Source organism: Achroia grisella, unplaced genomic scaffold (genome assembly GCF_030625045.1).
Source record: "Achroia grisella isolate CSIRO2021 unplaced genomic scaffold, CSIRO_AGI_Agris_v1 utg546, whole genome shotgun sequence".
NCBI lineage: Eukaryota > Metazoa > Arthropoda > Insecta > Lepidoptera > Pyralidae > Achroia > Achroia grisella.
In genome coordinates this window covers 2,652,707-2,675,528 of record NW_026712931.1, presented here as the reverse complement: position 1 = coordinate 2,675,528, position 22,822 = coordinate 2,652,707, and the positions used below count along the sequence as shown (strand labels likewise).

The 22,822-nt window shown below is 38.2% G+C and overlaps 1 protein-coding gene across 1 annotated transcript; it reads right to left on the bottom strand.

The window, feature by feature from the left end:
* Nucleotides 1-259: 259 nt before the first annotated feature.
* On the bottom strand, nt 260-22,386 carry LOC131848052 (intraflagellar transport protein 172 homolog). Its single transcript, XM_059197808.1, has 37 exons — nt 22,348-22,386; nt 21,281-21,452; nt 20,489-20,681; nt 19,817-20,003; nt 19,225-19,359; nt 18,582-18,769; nt 18,032-18,171; nt 17,519-17,595; nt 17,324-17,440; nt 16,826-16,964; nt 16,385-16,515; nt 15,907-15,995; nt 15,379-15,518; nt 14,826-14,953; nt 14,396-14,501; nt 13,783-14,004; nt 13,238-13,410; nt 12,732-12,848; nt 12,176-12,346; nt 11,718-11,786; nt 11,226-11,471; nt 10,933-11,074; nt 10,631-10,731; nt 10,233-10,339; nt 9,738-9,954; nt 9,459-9,582; nt 8,483-8,594; nt 8,003-8,170; nt 6,900-6,985; nt 6,133-6,344; nt 5,820-5,937; nt 4,935-5,077; nt 4,661-4,757; nt 3,623-3,763; nt 1,645-1,790; nt 1,128-1,239; nt 260-518 (listed from the first exon to the last, which is right to left on the bottom strand). Exons 1-37 carry the CDS (start codon nt 22,384-22,386, stop codon nt 394-396), a joined length of 5,130 nt encoding a protein of 1,709 aa, XP_059053791.1. The 3' UTR covers nt 260-393.
* Between the last annotated feature and the right edge of the window lie 436 nt (nt 22,387-22,822).

The following is a 22,822-nucleotide window of genomic DNA, read 5'->3' as shown; positions in this document are numbered from 1 at the left end:
ATTATTGAACAAAGCCTATTTACTCGCTGAACCATTATTTAAATAACAAAAGTGAATGGTAATTTTTCATTTACGGGATTTACATTTAATGTTAAATCTAGACTCCTATATAAGTAATCGATTTTAACAAACTGTCTTAAATGGACAAATATAAATTCATTTGATTCGATCCAACTTAACTTGAATAAAAAAACAAATTTGATAACATTAAAGTTTATTTGATAAATACAAATTATTTATTTAGTATTCTACCTGCACAATCTTCTATAAGTGTAATCGACACTTAATTATTAATGATAATCATGAAATTAATAACAATACACCTACTGTGTCATGCATGGTGCTATAGTGTGTACGTGATGTGATCGGGTGTGGTGAGGTGGCGCGTGTCGTTCACAGGGCGGCGTGGTGTGCGGGCCCGCACCACGCGGCCACGTGGTGCAGCAGCGCGGCCGCCCCCCCGCCGCCCCGCGCCGCGCCCGACACCCGCGACCACCACGAACGGTTCGCACACCGCCCTACATTTGAAATTAAATTTATTTTCAGAAACAGATACTGGTAATGTGTCCAGGTTGGTGAATTTGTCACGATGGGCTAATTGACCTGACCTGTTCATGCTCATCTTATCGTCCTCCACTGGTACCCTGCCTGCGTAAACCGTTAGCGCAGACGGGTGCAAAATTCTATTATCATCCAAAAAAATGTCCAGGTAATACTGATTATGAGGTGGGGGAGGGGGAGGTCAACGTAAACCGCTTAAAAAAGTAGATAAAGGTAATTGAATATAGTGTATAATATATATACACTATATACAATTGTATATACAACGGTAGGAGAGCTATAAACTAGGGGCATATACAACTTATATATACTCTTACATACTTAAATACTTCTTATGATAAACTTATAACAAGTCTATAAAAATACGTTAATATATAAAAAAATAATACAATGAATCACGTTAGAAAATTTAAATTTCTGTTATCTGATATATCTTCGCAGATTTTATACAGACTTTGAAATATAATTTGACCCACTAGAAGTGAGTGCAAACCAACGGGTTACTATGCTATGATATATGTACTATCACATGAACCATAATATTAAATTAAACTAACTATACTAACCATTACTGAAAGTAACGAGGCGAGTCCCCAGTGGATATCCGGTGATAACACAACACTGTTGCTCGTCGCCCACAAAGCTCGCGTATTGACCCCCATTTTCCACAGGCAAGGTCTGACAAATCATATGAAACAAATTCACTTTTGTGACGAGGTGACCGAGCTACGCTTCGCTGGTGGAATTCAAAAGAAGCTTATATTATGTATTAAGTTGGACTAAATTACGCATAAAAGGTAAGGTTGGCTGGTAGATAATGCTATGTAATATTATGTTATCTGTGCGAATAGGCTTTAAGCACGTCTATTGTACATAATAATATTTAATTGTTAAATTAGTAAAATCAACAAATCTGTTTAGAACTACTGGAATTACGTTTAAATAAATTTAAAACATCTGTAAAACTACACTAAACGATTACTTAAAGACAAACTTGAATGGCAATTGTTCATTTACGGTGTTACTACTATTGTACAAAATTCGATAAAGTTTGTATATAAATAAATAAAAGTGTTGTGTGACCTGTTCAACGGCCTGGTCCATGGACACGGCGAGCACCCACTCCCGCGCCTCGTGCAGCGCCGCGCCGCGCACCGCGCCTCCGCCCTCGCCACCACCACCACCGCCGCCCGACACCACCAATGGCTGTCGCGACCAGTCCGTGCACTCTGCACGATATATATACTATATTATGTATAATCTTCAATAAAATATGTCATATACATAACACTCAATAAAAAAATACTCATATTACGCACCGTACATTTTTTTTAAAGGGCTAGCACAGTAAATCTGTGTAGGTCGCAGTGCTACAGGTTTTAACACCTGACAATAACTCAAAATCCTCAAATACAATCCTTTCCATTTAGATTTTGAATTGTTTATTCATTGTCATTATCGTGACATCAATTTCAATTCACTTAAAACTATTACATCAAATTCATGATATGTTCACAAAAATATAAACATAATTTAATTTAATTTATTTAATTTATTTAACACATTTCTACTGTGAATTGAATAGTAATAATAATATAATAATAATTTATTTCATTGACATAGATGTTTTACAATTTTTTTTTTTTTACATATCAACAATCACATATTCCTATTTATATATTTCCTTAAGCCGGGGCTGGGATCTCCTTGTAAGCATAATTAAACACTTGTGTTAGGAGATCACGCTCTTCTAGGGTTATTTATTATTATATTAAGAATTTGTTTCTGTTTGTACTGTAAACACACAGTCTGTGTGTGTGTGTGTGTGTGTGTGTGTGTGTGTGTGTGTGTGTATGTATATGTAAGTGTGGAAGGGTGTTGGGTGCAAATGTATGTTTATTAAAATATTATAATCATTGTATATATATATTACATTGTGACTGCATTCCTCAAGACTACAGTCCAATTGCCCATAGACCATGCTGTCATCCAGAACTGTACAAAATAGCTTCAATTTCGTTATAGTTTTTAGATTTTAGCCATTTTGTTAAAACTTTTTTACAGGTATAAAGATTCATAGGGTAGATGTTAAGAATTTTATTTACAGCGTTATAAATATAAGTCGATTGTTTACCAAACTGTCTTCCAGCATAGGTCGATCTAACGGGTTGTACAGGTGCTACATTGTGCTTCCTTCTTTTGCTTAAAGATTTGGAGTCATAAAAGAGGTTTTTATGTACTCTTAATATTACTTGGATTATGTAAAGTTGCCTGGAAGAAAGAAGATCACACATCTGATAGAGCTTTTCCGTAGGAAATCTATGTTTCTGGAAATACATAACTTTTAATAAGGATCTCTGAGCTCTCTCAAGTTCTAGGAATTTAGTCTTTGCTGCTCCACCCCAGACAGGAATACAATAAGTTAAATTAGATTGAGCTATTGATGTATATATTTGATTTAACAATTCCTTATTTGTTACTAACCTTAATGTTCTAAATAGCCATACGAGTTTATGCATTCTGGACATTACAACATTTATATGGGCATACCAGGACAAACGCTGGTCAATAATTACGCCGAGGTACTTTACGCTTTCTTGTCTTTCAATGACGTCACAAGAGCATATGTTATAACTGTGGCTGTTATCTGTATGAATTTTAATTTGATACGTAGGGGGTGGTTGTGTATTATTGTATTTAGAAAAGCATATATAATTAGTTTTGGAGGCGTTCAACGTTAGGAAGTTTGTGTTCAGCCATTTGGCTATTTTGGTTAGTCCAGTTTCGGCAGAGATACGCACAGCATCCCAAGTGGGACCAGAGAATACCACCGCAGTATCATCAGCGTATGAGAAGACCTGTCCTTTCTCAATATCCAGGTTACACAAATTATTTATATATATTAAAAACAATGTAGGTCCTAAGACGCTACCTTGTGGCGTCCCGAAGGTTACATCGGCCTCATCACTAACAAGTTCCCCAACTCTGACTCTCTGCTTACGACCACATAGATAGTCCTTTAAAAGTTTTAAGTATACAAATAAATAAATGAAAAACATACCAAAATCAGTGTAGTCAAGCAAATGAACGGTATCATCTTCCGCCGCCTCCACCAAATCGAGACATCGGTTAAGCAGCACGAATGCTTCACGGAATCCACTAGTACCTTCAGTTCGAACTGTTAACCCGCATATATAGTAGGCTGTAAATAATATATTGTATTTTAAATCAACCCTGCAGTAGTACATTTTACACTAGCTTACTTAGCTAATTTGTAATAAATCTGCACACTCTTACGAGTTATTACAACCACGTAAGTACAACTTACAAAATCATTAATAATTAATTGCGTAAATATATACAAATTAATTGCAAAAATTAAGTAATTCTTGAATACTGAACTTCGTATAAAATATTGATAAAGCTAGCAACTACGTCCATAATTTATGTTTGATGTATATATATCATCAAGTACCGGGCATTGACGATGATGACACGCGAAATATAATTATTAAACTATATATTTACCACTTTACATTACAATCGGTACATGGTTTATTTACCCATATATATTATACGTATAAATAACAAACGAAATTAAGAATAACCTAAATCACGGATAAATGCCGAACTATGAGTTACGGCCGTACTACGATGTATTGTGTAGCGCTCGTAGCACTTACGTAGGCGATCAGAGACCTTGTGCAGTTCACACAACTCATACATAATGTCATAATTATAATGTTATAATTACATTTTAAAATAAAAATCTAGCAAGGATCTGCAAACTCATAGCTGAAATTTTTTCAAATATTTTTATGTTAAATTTCAAATTATTAATTCTTTGGAAAAGTTTAGCTTTTAAACACATAAAACCCACATTAGTGTTGTAAGTGTGAGGCCGTCCGTATGTTTTTTTACTATTTCACAACTAACTAAACTGCGGAATAAATATTAATTACATTTATATTTGACAGGAACTGACGATATACTAAATTAAACCGAAGTCGCGAATAAAAAATGTACTGTATATATAATATATTACGCGTAGGTATATAATAAATCAATTAATAGAATTTAAGTATAAATTTTCACTTACTGACATCAGCGACAATAATATCAGTGTACCGCGGCAGAGAACGCGCAGCTTGAGATGCAATTTGCGGGACATGCAGAGCCATTAGGAGAGTTATAGCCTAAAATAATATATATGACATGTTATATATAGCCTAAATATGACATGTACGAGTACATTGGTTAAAAATTACATAAATATAAAGTTGTAATATTTGTAAAAATATGTTGCTCAATAGGACTTGTACCCAGAGCCGTAAAACAACAAAAACATCAAAAAACACTAAAAATATATATACCTGCAGTGCCCTGTGGTCAGCCCCGGAGGCTAGTAACACCGCAGCGGCGTCCTGTAGCGTACGTAGCGAGCGCGGCGACAGCGAAGCGCGCAGTAACAATTCAGAACAAACCGCACGCGATAACGCTGTGTCGCTGCTAGACACTATATCAATTCAAATTATCTTTATTCATATTTATTACCGATTCTTATAATATCTAAAATTAGCCGTTAGTTCCGAGAGTTTTCGAGCTATGAAAAACTGACAAGAAACTCATCTAATGTAGTTTACATAAACGTTTCATTGAACTCGGCATTACACGCTGCACACTTCATCATTATATGAATTTAAAAAGAAGAGAACAATAAAATTTTCCTCAACGAACAAAATCATGGCAGATAAATAATTATTATGAAACTAGCTGACCCCACGAATGCCGTTCCGCTTCAAAATTAATTGTGTCAAAGGTTCTTTGAAGTTGAAGTTTAGTTACGCAATAAATTTCTGAACGCACCCAGTTTGATAGATATCAGCAGTTTGTACGGGAAAATATAATTGTTGTTTTTTCTATTTTACATACAATTTCTTCATATTTTATCACTGTTTAAACCTTCCCTGGACTTCCACGAATATTTCAAGACTAAAGTTAGCCAAATCGGTTCCGCCATTATCGAGTTTTAGCGAGACTAACGAACAGCAATTCATTTTTATATATATAGATGTTCAAAAGGTTGACTTTCACTTTATTTTATATTTAAACGAATAAGACGTGTTGCTTTATAGAATGCGCAAATCAGATTGTTGTGTACAATACATGTTGATGTGAACATACATATTATTTTAAAGTTTATTACCATTTGGTACAAATAAACAATACAGGAAGTATTACAATATATATAAGTTTACCAAGCACTGTGCCGTCTCCATCAGCCGCCGCAACTACCAGGTGTTCTCGGAGTGCCTCCAACGCCTGTGATAGGCCCTCTGGCGCTTCTTCGCTCTCTATGTCCACACCTTCCATACGCTTAAATCGCATAAATATTTTATTATTTAAAGCTTCACTCTCTAAGTTTATATGTGTAGGTATACATACTGTATATATATATATATCTATAACATGCGAACAAAAACGCGGGCACAGCTAGTAGGCTATTATATATATATTAATATCACGAGGGTAATAAACAATTGTTAGGTTTTAAAAATGATGTGTACATACGGGGTGTGCTTTGAAGAGGTGCGCGGCGTACCGCAGCGCGTAGTGCGGTCCGGCGGCGCGTCCGGCGCGCGCGAGGCAGCGCTGCCAGTGTCCGGCGCGCGCCAGGCGCTCCAACGCCTCCGCTTCGCCGGACGACTCCGCGTCCGGCTCCGGCTCGCGCACCACCGGACTCGCCGTCGCTTCCTCCTCGTATTCATCTTGTGCTGATGCGCCTAATGTCGTGTATTGATGCATACAAGTTACGTGATGACTTCAATGGTGAAGCGGCTTAGCACACCGCTTTATTTACGATGGTCGCTTCTATGATGTTCGAGCCCTCGCACATGAGTATAATTGTATGTAACGGTCTCAGAGATTTCTATATATTATGTATGTATGTACCTATTTACATAGTAAAGTATTTGTATCAGTTGACTAATACCTATACAAATCACACTCTGATTAGGGACTAGAGAACGCTGTGTGAATTCTCAAAGGTCATTATTACTATTAAACCGTTTATATATTACGGTTAAAATGTTAATAATTATCGTAAAATAGTAGCTATTTCTGAAACTTCTCAATATTGTGTAAATGCATTTTAACACAGAAAAAAGCTAGCAACACAGGCATTTTCAAATTAGTTTCCGAAATGAAAAGAACAAACTATTGTTATATATTGTTCCGTGCTTAGGGTATCGAATCTTCAAATTCTTTCAAATAGCATATACAAAAAATTAGATTATATTAATTAATTTATATTCCTGAAAATTTTAGTGAAAATTTACCTGGCATTTCATCATCGCCTTCGTAGCCTTCAGTCAATGCACCCCGTAATTGTTCCCCGATGTCGCTCTGACCAATAGCTGCGAACCTACAAATACAAAGTAACAAATTGAATAAAATGTCATTGAATGATCATCCCTAGTCGAAAAGTTGAGAGTATTAAATACTCTCGAATCTCGGCCAGTATAACCGAAGTACGGCGGCAAGCACGCATTTCTCTTGACTTCCTACAAATTATTTAATCTCTACTTCTTGTGTTGTTCACGATACGTATTATTGTTAATTACTGTGTGTGCATGTGTGCATGTGTAGGCGCTGATATCTGTCAGCAAGAATGTGCGCAGGCGGCCTGCACCGCCGCGTCCACCGCACTCGCTTCCTCCGCACTCGCGTCCACCACGCTACAGTACAATCAGCGCGTGCAGGTACTTGTCTGCGAGCATGTGCGCGGCGCGGGTGCGCGCGGCGGGCGGCAGGTGGTCGCGCGCGAGGCGGGCGGCCCGCAGCGCCGCGTGCTCCGCCAGCCGCGCCGCGCCGCCCGCCGCGTCCACCGCACTCGCGTCCACCACGCTACAGTACAATCAGCGCGTGCAGGTACCTGTCTGCGAGCATGTGCGCGGCGCGGGTGCGCGCGGCGGGCGGCAGGTGGTCGCGCGCGAGGCGGGCGGCCCGCGGCGCCGCGCGCTCCGCCAGCCGCGACGCGCCGCCCGCCGCGTCCACCGCACTCGCGTCCACCACGCTACAGTACAATCAGCGCGTGCAGGTACCTGTCTGCGAGCATGTGCGCGGCGCGGGTGCGCGCGGCGGGCGGCAGGTGGTCGCGCGCGAGGCGGGCGGCCCGCGGCGCCGCGCGCTCCGCCAGCCGCGACGCGCCGCCCGCCGCGTCCACCGCACTCGCGTCCACCACGCTACAGTACAATCAGCGCGTGCAGGTACCTGTCTGCGAGCATGTGCGCGGCGCGGTTGCGCGCGGCGGGCGGCAGGTGGTCGCGCGCGAGGCGGGCGGCCCGCAGCGCCGCGTGCTCCGCCAGCCGCGCCGCGCCGCCCGCCGCGTCCACCGCACTCGCGTCCACCACGCTACAGTACAATCAGCGCGTGCAGGTACCTGTCTGCGAGCATGTGCGCGGCGCGGGTGCGCGCGGCGGGCGGCAGGTGGTCGCGCGCGAGGCGGGCGGCCCGCAGCGCCGCGCGCTCCGCCAGCCGCGCCGCGCCGCCTGCCGCGCCCGCGGCACTCGCGCCTATCAGCAGCTCCACCGCCTCCCACCACTCGCCCCTGATATATATGTCATATAGTAAAAGTTAAAAGCTTAATTAGTAAACAAAATAAATTATTTTATTTAACTCAACGTCGATCCAATCATCCCGATGGGGTTATTATCTAGGGATGAAACAGTATCAAAAGAAGACCAACGACCGAGGAGCCGTCGTTACAAACATACCAATCTAGTTTAGACGCATCTTATCATTAAATTCATCTATAAATTACTCACATTAGTAGTACCGCGTTACATGATAACGTAATGTCATAAATGTTGTCTAAATAGTACCATAGAATAAATTTAATTATATTTTTATTTAAATATACCTGTCGGCATGTTCTGCAGCGCGCTGTAGCAACGGTGGTACGGTAGGCGGAACCGGCTCACCGCTGTCAGGTAAATACTCACGAGATACACGAGATGCCTCTTCCCAAAGCTCTGCAAATTAAAAAGAGTATATTAACAATATAACATTTATTTATTTATTTATTTATTTATTCATTTCAATATTACAACACCATTACAGTATATCCAAATCGGTGTCGCAACTTAGTACAGTATACATATATATATATATCAATTTACAACATAACATATTTTATTACATAATATAAACATTATAAAAATTCTAGATACTTTTGAATGGCTTCTGTGATCTTCGGCAGACTACAATCAAAAATATCAATATAATTTCTGATATTGTTCAGTATCTCTAAAGCACGGGTTACAAGTGAATATTTTAGTAAATTGGTCCTGGCTACCGGAATACTGAATAAAACGGGATGACGGCGCGCGCCCACGTAACCATTGGGTACCCATAGCTGAATTTGCTCTAATATTTCTGGGTGATGCACCCACCCTCGTAGTACACTCACAACATATTTTACGAGAGAGACATCTCTTCTCACCGCTAATTTATTATACCCAACCATGCCCATTACAAACAAACTCGGATACATCATGGGGTAGCAAGGATAAATACCGTATTCCTTAAAGTATAAAAATCGAGTGAATTTATTTTGTAGTTTTTCGATCATATGGCTATATTTAGTCTCATGTGGATTCCATATTATAGCGTTCGTTTCGAGATGACTTCGTACGAGCGAATTGTATAGTATTTTGGACTTAATACTTCTAACATGGACTTAATACTTCTTTAACTCGATTTTTACAGCACATTTATATAAAAAACACTTGTCGCTAAACATGTATAAAACTAAGAAAGTTCTGTACGATTTCTTGTAAAGTTTCAACTGTTTCTATGTAAGTGTCGTCTATATACCAATAAGCATAAAGTCTAACCAAGATCTTTGTAGTGTTGCACAACTTCCCGAGGTCTGTTGGCGCGAATCATCAGCGCCTCGAACTGCGGCAAGTCTCCACGCTCGGCCGCAGCACGCGCACCTTCCACCAAAGCCTCTTCCACCTGCCCACAGTATATACTGTTTAATTTGCCTTCAAAATAAATCAAAATTAAACTATTTGTGATGAGATATTTAGTGGTATATTCTTTTTAACCGATATATCGATATTTTTTGGTATGTGGATATCGATAAATATGGGTACTGTCGAGAGGCGTACCATGTGGTGAGCGTGCCGCTCGGCGAGCGCGAGCGCACGCGCGTGCTGCCCGCGCGCGGTCCACATGCGCACGGCGTCGTCAGCAGCGCCAGCTCGCACGAACGCTGCCTCCGCCTCCTCGGGCTGTTCCTCCGCCAGTGCTGCTGCCTCGTGCCGCGCCACTTCGCGTCGCGACACGCCGCCGCCCACTGAGCTCAGCTCCATCGCTATGTCCCATCTGAGACGCGAATAGAGATGTGTACGAATAATCCATTATGGAAATAACCGATTATTGTAACCGAATGTCACATTCCAAAATACAAGGACCAGGACCGTCACTTTCGTGTTGATCTCACGACCATCAAGCAGTGACATTTACAGACACGTAACATAAATCGCTACACGACTAAGACAATAATATTCTAATAGGTCCCTTTACACTTACGCTCCTTCACGTGCGTGTTGTACAAAAATTGTCAGCAAATAACATAATATCAATGTGAACTATGCAATAACCTCTGTGCCTGCAAGGCCCAGCGTGCGCCTATCGCCGCCATCCCTCTAGCGGCCAGCAGGCGGGCGGCTGGCGCGCCGCCCAGAGACGCGGCCCACTGTAGAGCTACCTGCGTACACATAACGCGTACGACAAGAAAAACACATACAATAAAAGCCCGTTAATTTGTATATTTTATTAAGAAAGACAAAATATTTAAGTCAAGTTACTATTTACTATTAGGTATATTATACAATCCCGTGGGATACAGTCTATGACTGTTAATATAGTTTTCTATACGTGAAACAATTTTGAAAATCATATGATTATTATGAATAAACACTTTGTGCAATAAAGCCAATGTATAAAAGCCGACAACAAACATGAGTAGGGTAACGAGCCGACGTGAGTAGGGTCGTACCTGTTGTTGCACCGCACTGGGTGCATGAGCCCGGGCAACGCGCTCAGCACTTTCCCACTGTCCAGCTGTTCTGTACATCTGGATTGCACTCTTCCAATCATCTGATAATACATATTTCATACAATTAATATAGCAAGCAAGTCAATCGCGTAAGTCTAAATCGTGAAAACATTTATGGTTATTATATTTTTTTCTTTTATGACACCAAAATAAGACATTTTTAAAACTCACATAAACTTGATTCCCGGTTTCTCTATACTTAAAATTTAGAGTGCAATTAATTTTCCATATTATTTAATTACCAGATTGTATATAATAATTTTCAGCGGCACGTAAATCTCCGGATGCATGCAGTGCTTGTGCGACATGACGACGCGTTGCTTCCAACAGAGAACTCCTGTGTGCTGCCACCAGTCTCAGCATAGCCTCGTATTGTGACGCATCCTAAATACGACATCAATGCATAGAGATCACCAAACACCTGATAATTTGGACAAGATAGTATTTATTATCATGGCTACTACAAAACGGTACTGTGCACTGGCGTCGCCACAATAAATCGTTAATAACGTTTGTCGTTTAATGTGAAACGTACCTTATACATAGAGATGGCCTCGTCGGGCTCGCCAAGGCCGATGTAGATGAGCTCGGCGGCTCGCATGTGGCCGTCGCTGCGCAGTTGTCGCGCGAGTGGCAGGTAGATGTCGCGCGTGTCGCGTTCCGACAGCTGCGCTGCCGACACCCGCAGCCCGTCTGCTACACGCCCGGCTGTGTTGTACGCGCGCACGCACCGCTCCGCCAGCCCGCACGATACCAGCACGCGCTCGGCCGTCTCCCATTCCTAAATTTCACTAGTTCTGTTACACTGGACACGCATTCCATCCCACATGATGTAAGAAACGACTACGGACTCAATTACAATATATAGGCTTATAATTTAATCATATTAAATTTGACCACAGAACGTATCGATCGATTTTATATATATGAATAACAGTGTACTGAACATAATATATTAGGGCTCCAAAATAATTATCAGACATACGATGAAACTATAATAGTTACAGATTAATAACACTATTCTTACTTGTGTTGCTATAAAATGGTCACCCAACTGTTCGCAGAATTCACGAATGGATTCTTTGTCTTCAATGACCTGTAGACAGTTTAAAATAATTAAAACAGGGTTAAATACATTAAGCACAAAGCCCTAGCACTGTATCATCAATCATCATCATTTTTATGTATATATGTATAATATAAAACTGATGTACTTATCAGTAACAGTAGTGTAGGTATTTTCCAAAAGCCATGTAGTAGTTAAATTTGTAAAATCATGTACTTATATAACTGCTTACATGCACACCCATCCAGTCAGTGGTGGTGTAGTTGGGTTTGTCGTATCATATTCCTTGACAACCAGCCATGCGCTATATGCGAGCTGCGGCCGCGTCACCTCGCCCCAACACGCGTACTAGTAGTGTAGTAGGTGGTCGGACCATGCCACCTGCTACACCACTACTACGCGTAGTACCTTAGTCATACCTCGACGATGTGCAGCGCCTTCCTGTAGTGGTGGGCCTTGAGTGCGGCTGCGAGCGCGGCGCGCGTGTCGCCCGCCTCGATGAGGTGAGGTACCGCGGCGCCCGCCTGCCGCGCGCTCACCAGCCACGCGCCCCACGCGAGCTCCAGCCGCGTCACCTCGCCTGGACATGCCTGCGCCACGCACACACACCATGCACTCATGCATCTCAACACCACTCCAATAGTTAGAGAAAATATTTTTTTTTTCTTATATAAGTGGAATAGAGAACTAGCCATCGATCCCTCTAGCAGCATTAAGTAATGATATGCCACACCCGGCTGCGCTAACGATATACGTTGGAGGGGCAGCAGTGGTGGATGAAATTGGGTCAGTTACATCTCAGGCCATCTACAATGGCGCTCGTAGGTGCACTGCGTAATTTTTTAGTGGATAAGTATTCCACACGCTTTTTTGATACCACTTTAGCGGGGTGCATTGAAGATTTTTTTTCAAACGTCGAATTAATTTTTCCATCTCGCAAATTAGCGACAAAATGTAACGATGTTTTTAACTTACTTCTCGAGCAAGTTGTACAGCTCTAGCAAAATTGTTTCCTTTGGCATAATATTCCACAGCAGTTTGATTTTCACCACTTCTTTCCGCGATCTCACCAGCCATTTCCCACCATTCTTCCTGTAATACACAGAGTACGTTGATACTTCACGTATAAATCATTTATTTTACATTGAAATCACTGATCTTTTATTTATGTCGTGGCTGTTTAAATTAATCATAGTGACTCATAATAGTTTTTTTTTTTTGTGAAAGATAGTGGAATGGTTCTTCCGCCTGCGCTAACGGTTTACGCTGGCGGGCCACCAGAGGAGGATGACAAGATGAGCATGAGGTCAGGTCAGTTAGCCCATCGTGGTAAATTCGCCATGAATTTATCACGATGGTTTCCAGGGGGAACCACGTGGAGGTTAACCTGACATGGTACATTGCTAGTAATGGGGTCTCATGAGTCCACATTACTAACAATCACCTTCCCCCCAACTCATAATAGATTCTCTGAGCCGTACCTGTATGAGCTGTGTTCGCACAGCGTCCACCAAATCCGAGTCTCGTAGCAAGGTGGAGTGCTGTAGGAGTAAGGCAGCAGCACGTCGTGCCCTACCACCTTTAAGCCATATCCTCACTGCACCTTGTACATCTCCAGAAGCCGCTAATACCGCACCTGCTTCTCCCAATCGACCTACAAAATTGATTTTTTTTTAATCGATTTAGGACTCTTATGTGATACTATGTTAGTTATTATGTATTAGCAAAAAACCTAGAAGGAAAATAAAAACAAAACTTTACTGTTCTTTGCACACGACGCGACTAGTCACCGAACTCTACGGATGGCGGTATATACAAAACTTGGACTAACCTTACTATCCTTCATTGCGGAGCAATATGACGATCTGTGACGCTTACAAAGAGCTTAATAAAGTACTATATTGTATATAAATTTGACTTATAAAACTTTGGACATTACACAAAATCAGGTGTTATTGAAAGGACCATCCAGTTTATTATAATTTGCTTTTTGTTATTTTGACTTCACGAACTTTAGAATACTAACCTGTTGAATATAAGTAATCCATGTGCTGCTGCTTGAGAGTTGACACCAATCCACGGTCTACTCTCTCGGCAAGAGCTATTGCATCTGTCCATCTATTGAATTGCTTGTACATGCTAATAGCTAGTTCAGGGCGACCGGCTTTCTTGACGTAACATTCCTCAGCGGTTGCCAAGTCCCCAGCAAATATTGCTAGCCTTGCTCGAACTAATGGACTTTTTAATCCTAAAAGCAATACACGATATCATAATATATTATTTTTAAGTATAAAATAATAATTTATCATTTTCTTAAGAGCACCTACTAGTACTTAATGATAAAAGTAGTCTAACTTCTCCACAGGGTTAAGACCAGATAATAACTTCTTTTCTTACGTGACTTGACTTTACTTTTATGACCCCGGATATCTCGTTGACACTAAAAATTCTTGGCAACATTTCTTTCTGTTTGCCCTATTAATTCCAATCAATTGCCGATATGAAGGAAATGTGGCCGCATCCTCACATCAAATACACGCTAGATTTTAGCTAATAAGAGTATCTTAAATTATACAACAAATTTAAATTATTTGTAAGCACATTTACTTTTTTTATTTCTAGGTTAACACTAAATGTACCTGCATTAATATTTTCAGCACCTTCTTCTGTAGCCAACTCCACGGTTTTGTCAAGGTAAAACGTGCGGGATTCGTCGCCTACTTCTCGATAACATTTTGCTGCTAGCTATTACAAAAATAAAAGAAAATAGTCACACGTAATACATTAACCACTTCTAAAGATCAAGGTAGATCTTGTTAGTGTTTTTTAATATTCTTTATTTGAAAATTGTTTGAATTAGCAAACGAATTGATATGACAACCCAGCTCGTGTAAAAGTGATGACTGTAGAATATAGACCAGAATAGCACCACAAACCTGCAAATACATTGAGATGCACTAATGCAATAATATTTATGAGAACCAGTGTCAGGTCGTACGAAGTAATTTCGCTGCAAACAGGAACAGTTAGAGAAGCGAGTTATGGTCGAAATAGATATGAATGCCTTACTTGTATATCACCATCAGTAAGTGCGCGGTCAGCCAACTGTCGCCACAGTGGTGCCACGTCGGCGCTGCTTCCCACGCCATCCAAGTACGCAGCACACCCCACCAAATCGCCGCTTCGTAGAGCATTATCTAGAAACAGCGATTCACAATTATTATTTACTCGGCTTACTTATTACTGTGTTTAATCTAATTGTTAATTGTAGCGCATATTAGTTCCAAAATATTAACTAGATATCGCTGTGTCATTTATGTACAAGTTCTACATCGCGGTGGCAAGACGTTTTTGCATTGTCTTAAGACATAGTACGTTTTGTAACTGAAGCGAATATTCTTACTACGGAATATACACACAATTCAGTACTATCCTTGGGTTTTTTTATTACACAGAGAATATAATATTGTAAATGTAAATTCAGAAATTCTAGAAGATACAGCAAAGTCGAGAAAGTCTTTGTATTAATTGTCTGTATAAGTTCTGCTTGAAGATAAAGAGAGGTGAGCCGTTAACTTGTTCCAATTTAAAATACAGTTTAGTAATAAGTGAGAAGGCGTACTGAAAGCAAGTCGGTGCTCGTCGAGTTGCAAGTACGGTGTCTGACCACCATCGAACATAACGCGACGTGCGATCACCTCCACGGCTACACCGCCGCTACATTCCGCCATTTCCACGCTACCCGGCTCCCATGCCGTGTACCTTAATTTAACAAATATTAATTTTATTTTTAAAAATCATGTTCGTTCTTGCACTTATATTTTAATAACTATGTACGGAAATTTAATTGACTTACTGTGTTTTCATCTTTCGCAACTTACAACTGTATAGAATACAGCTTATTTAAGCTTACATTAAAGAAGTCTCCGGCTTGAATCGAAGTTCATTAATACCATTCCATACATACATATAAAAATATAAGTATCTAGTACTAATATAAATATAAGTACTAAAGGAAACAATATTCAGCAATTCATTGCTAACTAACGTCCTTCTAAATAGACGATGAATAAATTAATATCATGATTATCCAAGTAGATAGCTAAAACAAATAAAAACGAAAAAACCTTATAATTATAGATAATCTTACCAAATTAATAAATGTGTAGGAGTTTGTGCCACAACTGCATCGCTGTTCTCAATCCACTGCACGAAACCGACCCCACTTGCTATAATTTCCTACAAAATTATAATAACAAAATTTGCATTAAAAATTCAAAAGGTGTTAGTGAATCGCATTATATAGGTACTTAACAAACAGAAAAAATATAAGTATTTAAAAACTATCTCCTTTTTTAAAATTAATTACCAATAACAATTAGGTAGATATAATAAAAGCAATCAAATCTAATTCAATCATATCTATCTAATAATCTAATTTCTTGCTTAAATCAGGAAAATAAATACGTTAGCGTTATTTAAGACGTGGTAAATAGTAAATATTGTAACAATGATTATCAGTTTTTCACACATCCCATTATTTATAAGGTCCTTCTATAATTGTTTCATTCAATTTTGTTCGATTTCAAATATAAGCAACTGAACTCAAAACCATCCGAGATCCATACCTTGTCACCATTGTGAAGACGAAGGAGTGCAAGTCTACGGCGCGTATCACGCAATAACAGCAGCTGTCCACTCTCGTTAAGTTCGAGCCAGTCTACACGTGCTTCATGCCACCATTGTGCCAGTTGTATGCCTGTAATAAGAACATATACATACACGAATAATTTCATGGTAACCGTGTCTTAACATGAATAATTTTATAGAAATGAATAATTTGGTAAAGAAAGGTATTATTAGATAATAAAGGAAATGGGCTGCACTAGCCGTGGTCATCCACGGCCAGTGAAATCTTGTAAAAAATTCGAGAAAGTAGAAAGCTTTATTTACCATAAAATTATTAATACCTTTATACCTTTTACTTAGTCAAGAAAAATCGCTTGGTAAGAAAGAAAGAGACAGCACCTTCTTCATGAAAAGAAAATAATTTCCTAATTAATCCTCACCAGTGGAAAGATCAACAACAGCGATGGTCTGCCTATCGAGCAGGTAAGCGAGGTGCTTACGGTCGCGGCCACTCGACGACGAAGTACCCTCGTTGATCCTCACGCTCAATACGTGCGGATTCACTCGTTCCGTACGTACCTGTATACAAGTAGATTTCAACGAGTAATAAAATTTTGCAGTTGTTATTCTTAGTTTGTAATCCGAGGATTAGAAAAAAGAGAAGTGTAAGTAGTGTTAAATAATTAAATTAATTGACATGTAATGGTCTGTAACTGTTTCTTAACCACTAATAAATACAAGTAAGTACCTAATTAAAAGAAAGATATTTTACGAAGTTAAACAAATTTCTATGATAACTAGTTTATGAAGAATATTTATAATTTCGTTTATAATATTGGAACTACAAGAAATTAATATTAGGTATATTAACGGCAGAAAAATAAATTATGGCAAATAATGAATCCAAAAGAGAATTTGGCTGTGACTGTGATACTCACGGTATGCAAAACTTTATTAAGTCCATATTCTACGACGCTCAATTCTCCAGCACGATGCAACAAGCAGGCTCCTCCGACAGCGGCATATATACGTTCACCGCTACCCGTCCATGGAATCTAGTATAATATATCAGATTATTTTGTATTTATTAATACAAAATACGAATTGTATATTATTTAAGGTTTTATTATCACCTCACTAGTCAAGCCACGAGCAATGTCGCAAAGAATCAATGAACTACTAGTCCGACAAACTGCATACCAATCATTCCCTGGAAAAAATACAGTCAGTCAATTCATCACTTATTACATTAAAATATATTTTTCTAAATATTTAAATAACGACTTTTCCATGCGTATTGAAAATATCACATGCAATGAGATGCAAAATGTATGTGACGGAAAAAAGCGAAAATATAGACAAATTAATTGAAGGAAAAACAATTTCGTCGCAGGAACATTTCTTAAGTAATTTTCGACACAGAATATTAGTAATTAAATTTTAAATAAATAAAACAATATATTAAAATAAGCATGGATTCGGTACAACAGTTTAAATTAACTAGTAGTTTAATTAGTTTTGACAAGATTTTGGAACATAGTGTCATCAAGTTGTATGTTAGGTCTTGATTTTTTAGTCTCTCCGAGCTTATGGGCGGGGCAACAGAGTAGTGTGTTTGAAGTACAACCGTGAAGCAGTGTGCTCACCTATGAGCCTGACATTGTATATGTCTGGCGCGTGGTTGGCTGTGACGGTGAGTGCGGGCGCGTCGTCGGCCAGCCGCCGCAGCACCAGCTGCCGGCCGCTCACGTGCTGCACCTCCACGCTGTCGCGCCACACCCACCGTCTGAACCCAAATTTCATATTTTTTTCAAACTATTCTAATTTTGTTAGCCGCAGCTGGCTTTTACAGCTTCCCCAAACGACAGAGGGCGAGTGTAGATGGTACTCTCACCCAAACTCTGCTCAGCTTGGGACTAGATAATGACTGTCCAAGATTTTTATTATATAGAACTATCCCTTGTTCATAATGCATGATATAAGTACCAAGAGGACATGCCCCCATAATCTGTAATTTCAGTACTATATCTTAATCGCTACACATTGAAACAAGGTATTTAGCAGCTGAAATAGGTGAAACAGAGAAAATCCCTCATCTCGTCTTCATGAAAACTCTACTACGGTAGACGTCTCCTGTTTCCCTATAAAGAAATTTGCAGAAAATACCTAGTATATGTTACTTCAATTGTTATTGACCTCAGAACAGCTTCAAGCAGTATAACAGCACCAGTCTGCGAGGCGACCGCTAGCTTGGTACCATCGGCGCTCCACGCGAGTGCTCGAGTCGCATACAAGTTCGGTATCTGCAGCGGCGACAGTTCCAACACACCGGACTCCTTCACGTCGCCTACCAGACACCCGTCGAATACCCCAAATGCTATTGTCTATTAACAATTACAAATATATGAATGAGCTTTTCTGGAAATATTATAAATATCCGAGTTCTTAACACTTTATAATACAAATACACAACTAACACAAAAAGATATTTTTCAATATGAAACTCAAAATTGGAAATATTATATATTCATACGACATCCAATGCAATAGAACGCCTATCTTCAAAGAAATAATAGAAACGACAGAAACATTTAAAATTCGATGCAGTACAAAATAATTCTCTATTACAAAATGTTCATATTAACACAAATTATTATTTCAATGCCTGTTGTTCATAGTATCCCTAGCACTTAATCTTCTTTAGTTTCAGGTCTGCTTAAATCAAGGAGGAAAACGAGTTAATTTGAATATCTGAATATTTACTTGTAAAGACACATTTTGAAAGAAAAACTGAAGCAATTAAGAAGAAAGGAAAGATAAGAATAAGTTAAATATGAACCTGTCCAGAAGGGCTTGGAACAGCGGCAATAATATCGCGTCGATCTGGCGGTAGTTGAGGCTCAATGCTGCGTAAGAGAGCGCCACGCTGCGCCTCGTACACTGTCACTCGACCGTCACACGAGCCCACTATCAACTGGAATTGTAATAATTGTATTTAAACTCATGCGGACTTAATTTTTATCCGCATTTATTTGATTAGAACATAGGGACATATTGAGCACTAAGGGAACAGGAGTTCATTACATTCTGAAACCCTTTCTTAACTATTTCCAAACATCTACCTACATTGTACATACCTAATAAAATAAGTTGGAGTGAAGAAATTAATTTAATGCTTGTTTTTGGAAGTGTATTGGACTATGTATCTGTGGGTGTAGAGATCTGTGTACAGAAAGCAGTAAGCGATCCTGATTACAGAATGACGCTAGTAAAAAATATAAGACAGCGCGCATGTGGATTCGGGCTGTTGCCTACCATGATATTTTGAATATCCTAATTTTATATCCAATTCAGTCAGCCAGCATAAAAGACTCCTCGACAAATAGATTATAGCGATAATATTTTATTCATAAAGACTACATTGAACTCACATAAGGCGGCAGTAATACTAAAGCGGTAGGGGGCAATGCGTAGCGCAGAAGCAGCCTACCGTTAAGGTACAGCGTACCATCGACATGGCCTGAAGCAAGGGTACCTTCCCCTCCCTTGGCCAATGATACGCAACATGCTCCGACTGTCCAAAGACTGGAACTCTTATTGACTTTACAATCCAACGATCTAAAAAATTAAAAAAACGAATAATAGTAAGTATGCGTGTACAGAAATCAAAATTACTTCTGTCATCGTTTTCTTTCTTTTCATGCCAAATAACTACTACATACATACGTGCCATATTAACCATTAAGGCATTCACAGGTAGACACCACCATAAGATTATGGGCAAACTAAGCATACTGGGTTTTATAAATTTTATAATTTCTACTGACCTACAATGTAATGATAATAATATTTAATAGCAGATTAATAATATATAATAGCAGTTTAACTGACTATGTAGTTCAGTGGTAAGTACAATGTTGTTTTGCGCAAATAAAATCTCGAGTTAGATGCTCAGAAAGAACAATTTAAAAAATTGCGTTTTTTTAACTCACTCTAAGTTATGACTTCTGTATTGTCTCCCACAGGATTTTATATCTTTAGTAGGTATAGGGAAAAATAGTATGTCAAAACAAAAGTTAATATTGTATATTTAAATACAGTGCCTTATCTTCCCATCCGTAGTGGCAGTAAAGAACCCGTTGTCTGCCGGCAACAGCTGTGTCGGTGCTCCAGTCAAAGGGAACTTATTGCAGATCACTTTCTTCCCAGACCAATCTGCGCCAACGCGGTATACGAAGACCATATTATCGCTTTGGGCTATCCCCAACAATTCAGAGTTCTCGCTAAATGATATATCTGTAATCAATTGCGTTAATTGTAATAGAAATAATCTTTATTCAAATAAACTCATTACAAGCACTTTTGAATATTCATATTTTTATTTCTATCACAAAATATATACAGATTCATCACAAGAAGAATGAGCAAGAAACTTATGTGTTGCTCTTTTAAATAGATATAAATTTATATATAATTACAGTATAACAAGTAAGAGGCAGGCATAACAAACAAGAGAGGATAATCAACATAGAAACCGCTACGCACTCATTCTTAGTGCAATCAGACAATATTGTCTGCGCTATGGACTTTAAGTTTTTCTATAAAAATCGAACTCTTCAATTTTATAGTAAGCTTTTATACAAAGGAAGTGTTTTATATGGACATTTAAATCTTTTTTCAGACAGATTTATAGTTAAAAAGGGTAGGTCCAAAAGTCAACTCTATTTTTTGTCACAATATATCATGATGATATTTCTTATGTAGCGATTAAACATACCGCCACTTTTACCAATTATTGTGCAATACAAATATTTATAAGTACAGGTTTTGTGTGAGTGATATTTTCTTAAATAAAGTACCTGTAAATAGACCTGATACCTGTAAATCATACTCACTCGTTATAACATATGATTTTTTTCCTGACGCGGGGTCCGCAGGTTTAGTGCTAAATTTGTCACGCCGCACACCATCCCGATCAAACAATAACACAACTCGGTCACAGGTTGCCACTGCAAGCTTCACATTGTTTGGTGACCAACTTATATCAGCAATAGGACTCTCGTATTCCTGAATATATATTTATATTTATATTTATATTTATATTTATATTTATATTTATATTTATATTTATATTTATATTTATATTTATATTTATATTTATATTTATATTTATATTTATATTTATATTTATATTTATATTTATATTTATATTTATATTTATATTTATATTTATATTTATATTTATATTTATATTTATATTTATATTTATATTTATATTTATATTTATATTTATATTTATATTTATATTTATATTTATATTTATATTTATATTTATATTTATATTTATATCTATATTTATATTTATATTTATTCATTAGAATATACAAAAATTATTTTGAAACATCCATCTACCAGTTTTATACACATCCGTTCTACCTGTTATCCAATTGTAATAAAAAATTATTACAGAAATTCAAACATTCCAGCAGCTTTGTGAAAATGTTATTTTTATCATACTTTACCTACATGATCAAAAGTATGATAAAAAATATTACCTTCTACAATAAATTTATCGATAATTAATTGATCTCTTGCCTACATTAATAAACGTATTTTCCTTATCGATAAGGTATCTACGAGTACCTATACTTCGACTTTGCCTATCTCTTTACAACTAGGGAGTTGATGTTAAGGCTCAATTTCTATTCCTGTATTATAAAATAACGTGACTTATCTAACGAACACTAGTTCATTTCATTATACTGTATGCTCTACTACGATATCAAAAGATAATAATGCGGTGTTCTTAAAATTCAAATAACTAATTTGGTCGTAGAATTAACAATTAGGAGGTTGCAAGAACTTTGTATCTTACAAAAGGGTCTGATATTTAAAAACGTTATTCACATTAATGTATAGTTTATTTTCGAACAGGTTCGTCGAAATAAAAACGATTACTTGCCTGTGCTTCTAAAAACGTTTTTGAATATTTAAAACGCATAATGTACTGAATATAGCATACAAATTTAATAAAATTATGCTATTAATGAACATCTATTCAGATACTTTGGTAATTTATAAGAACCTATGGTTTGTTTTGTTTATCGTTTCTTAGCAACTCTTGCAAGTTTTGAACAAGCTATTGCCGTAATTGTAAGTTTAAATTTGCCGCTTATTTCCACTTTATTAGTCATCATCAGACATCGTTTTTGTTCCACGTTTTTTTAATGACTTTTGTTCATATTGAAAACGCAAAACTCACTAATAGCATTGCTAACTTATATCATAAACTGAAAGCTTGTAGTTTAAGAAATTGCAGCCAGAATGTCATTTTTTTATATACAAAAATAAAACTCATACAATCATACTATGTGAACTGGCGAAACTGTCGTGTACACAGAACACCATGGTCGTGTATCTATGCATACAAAGAGTGT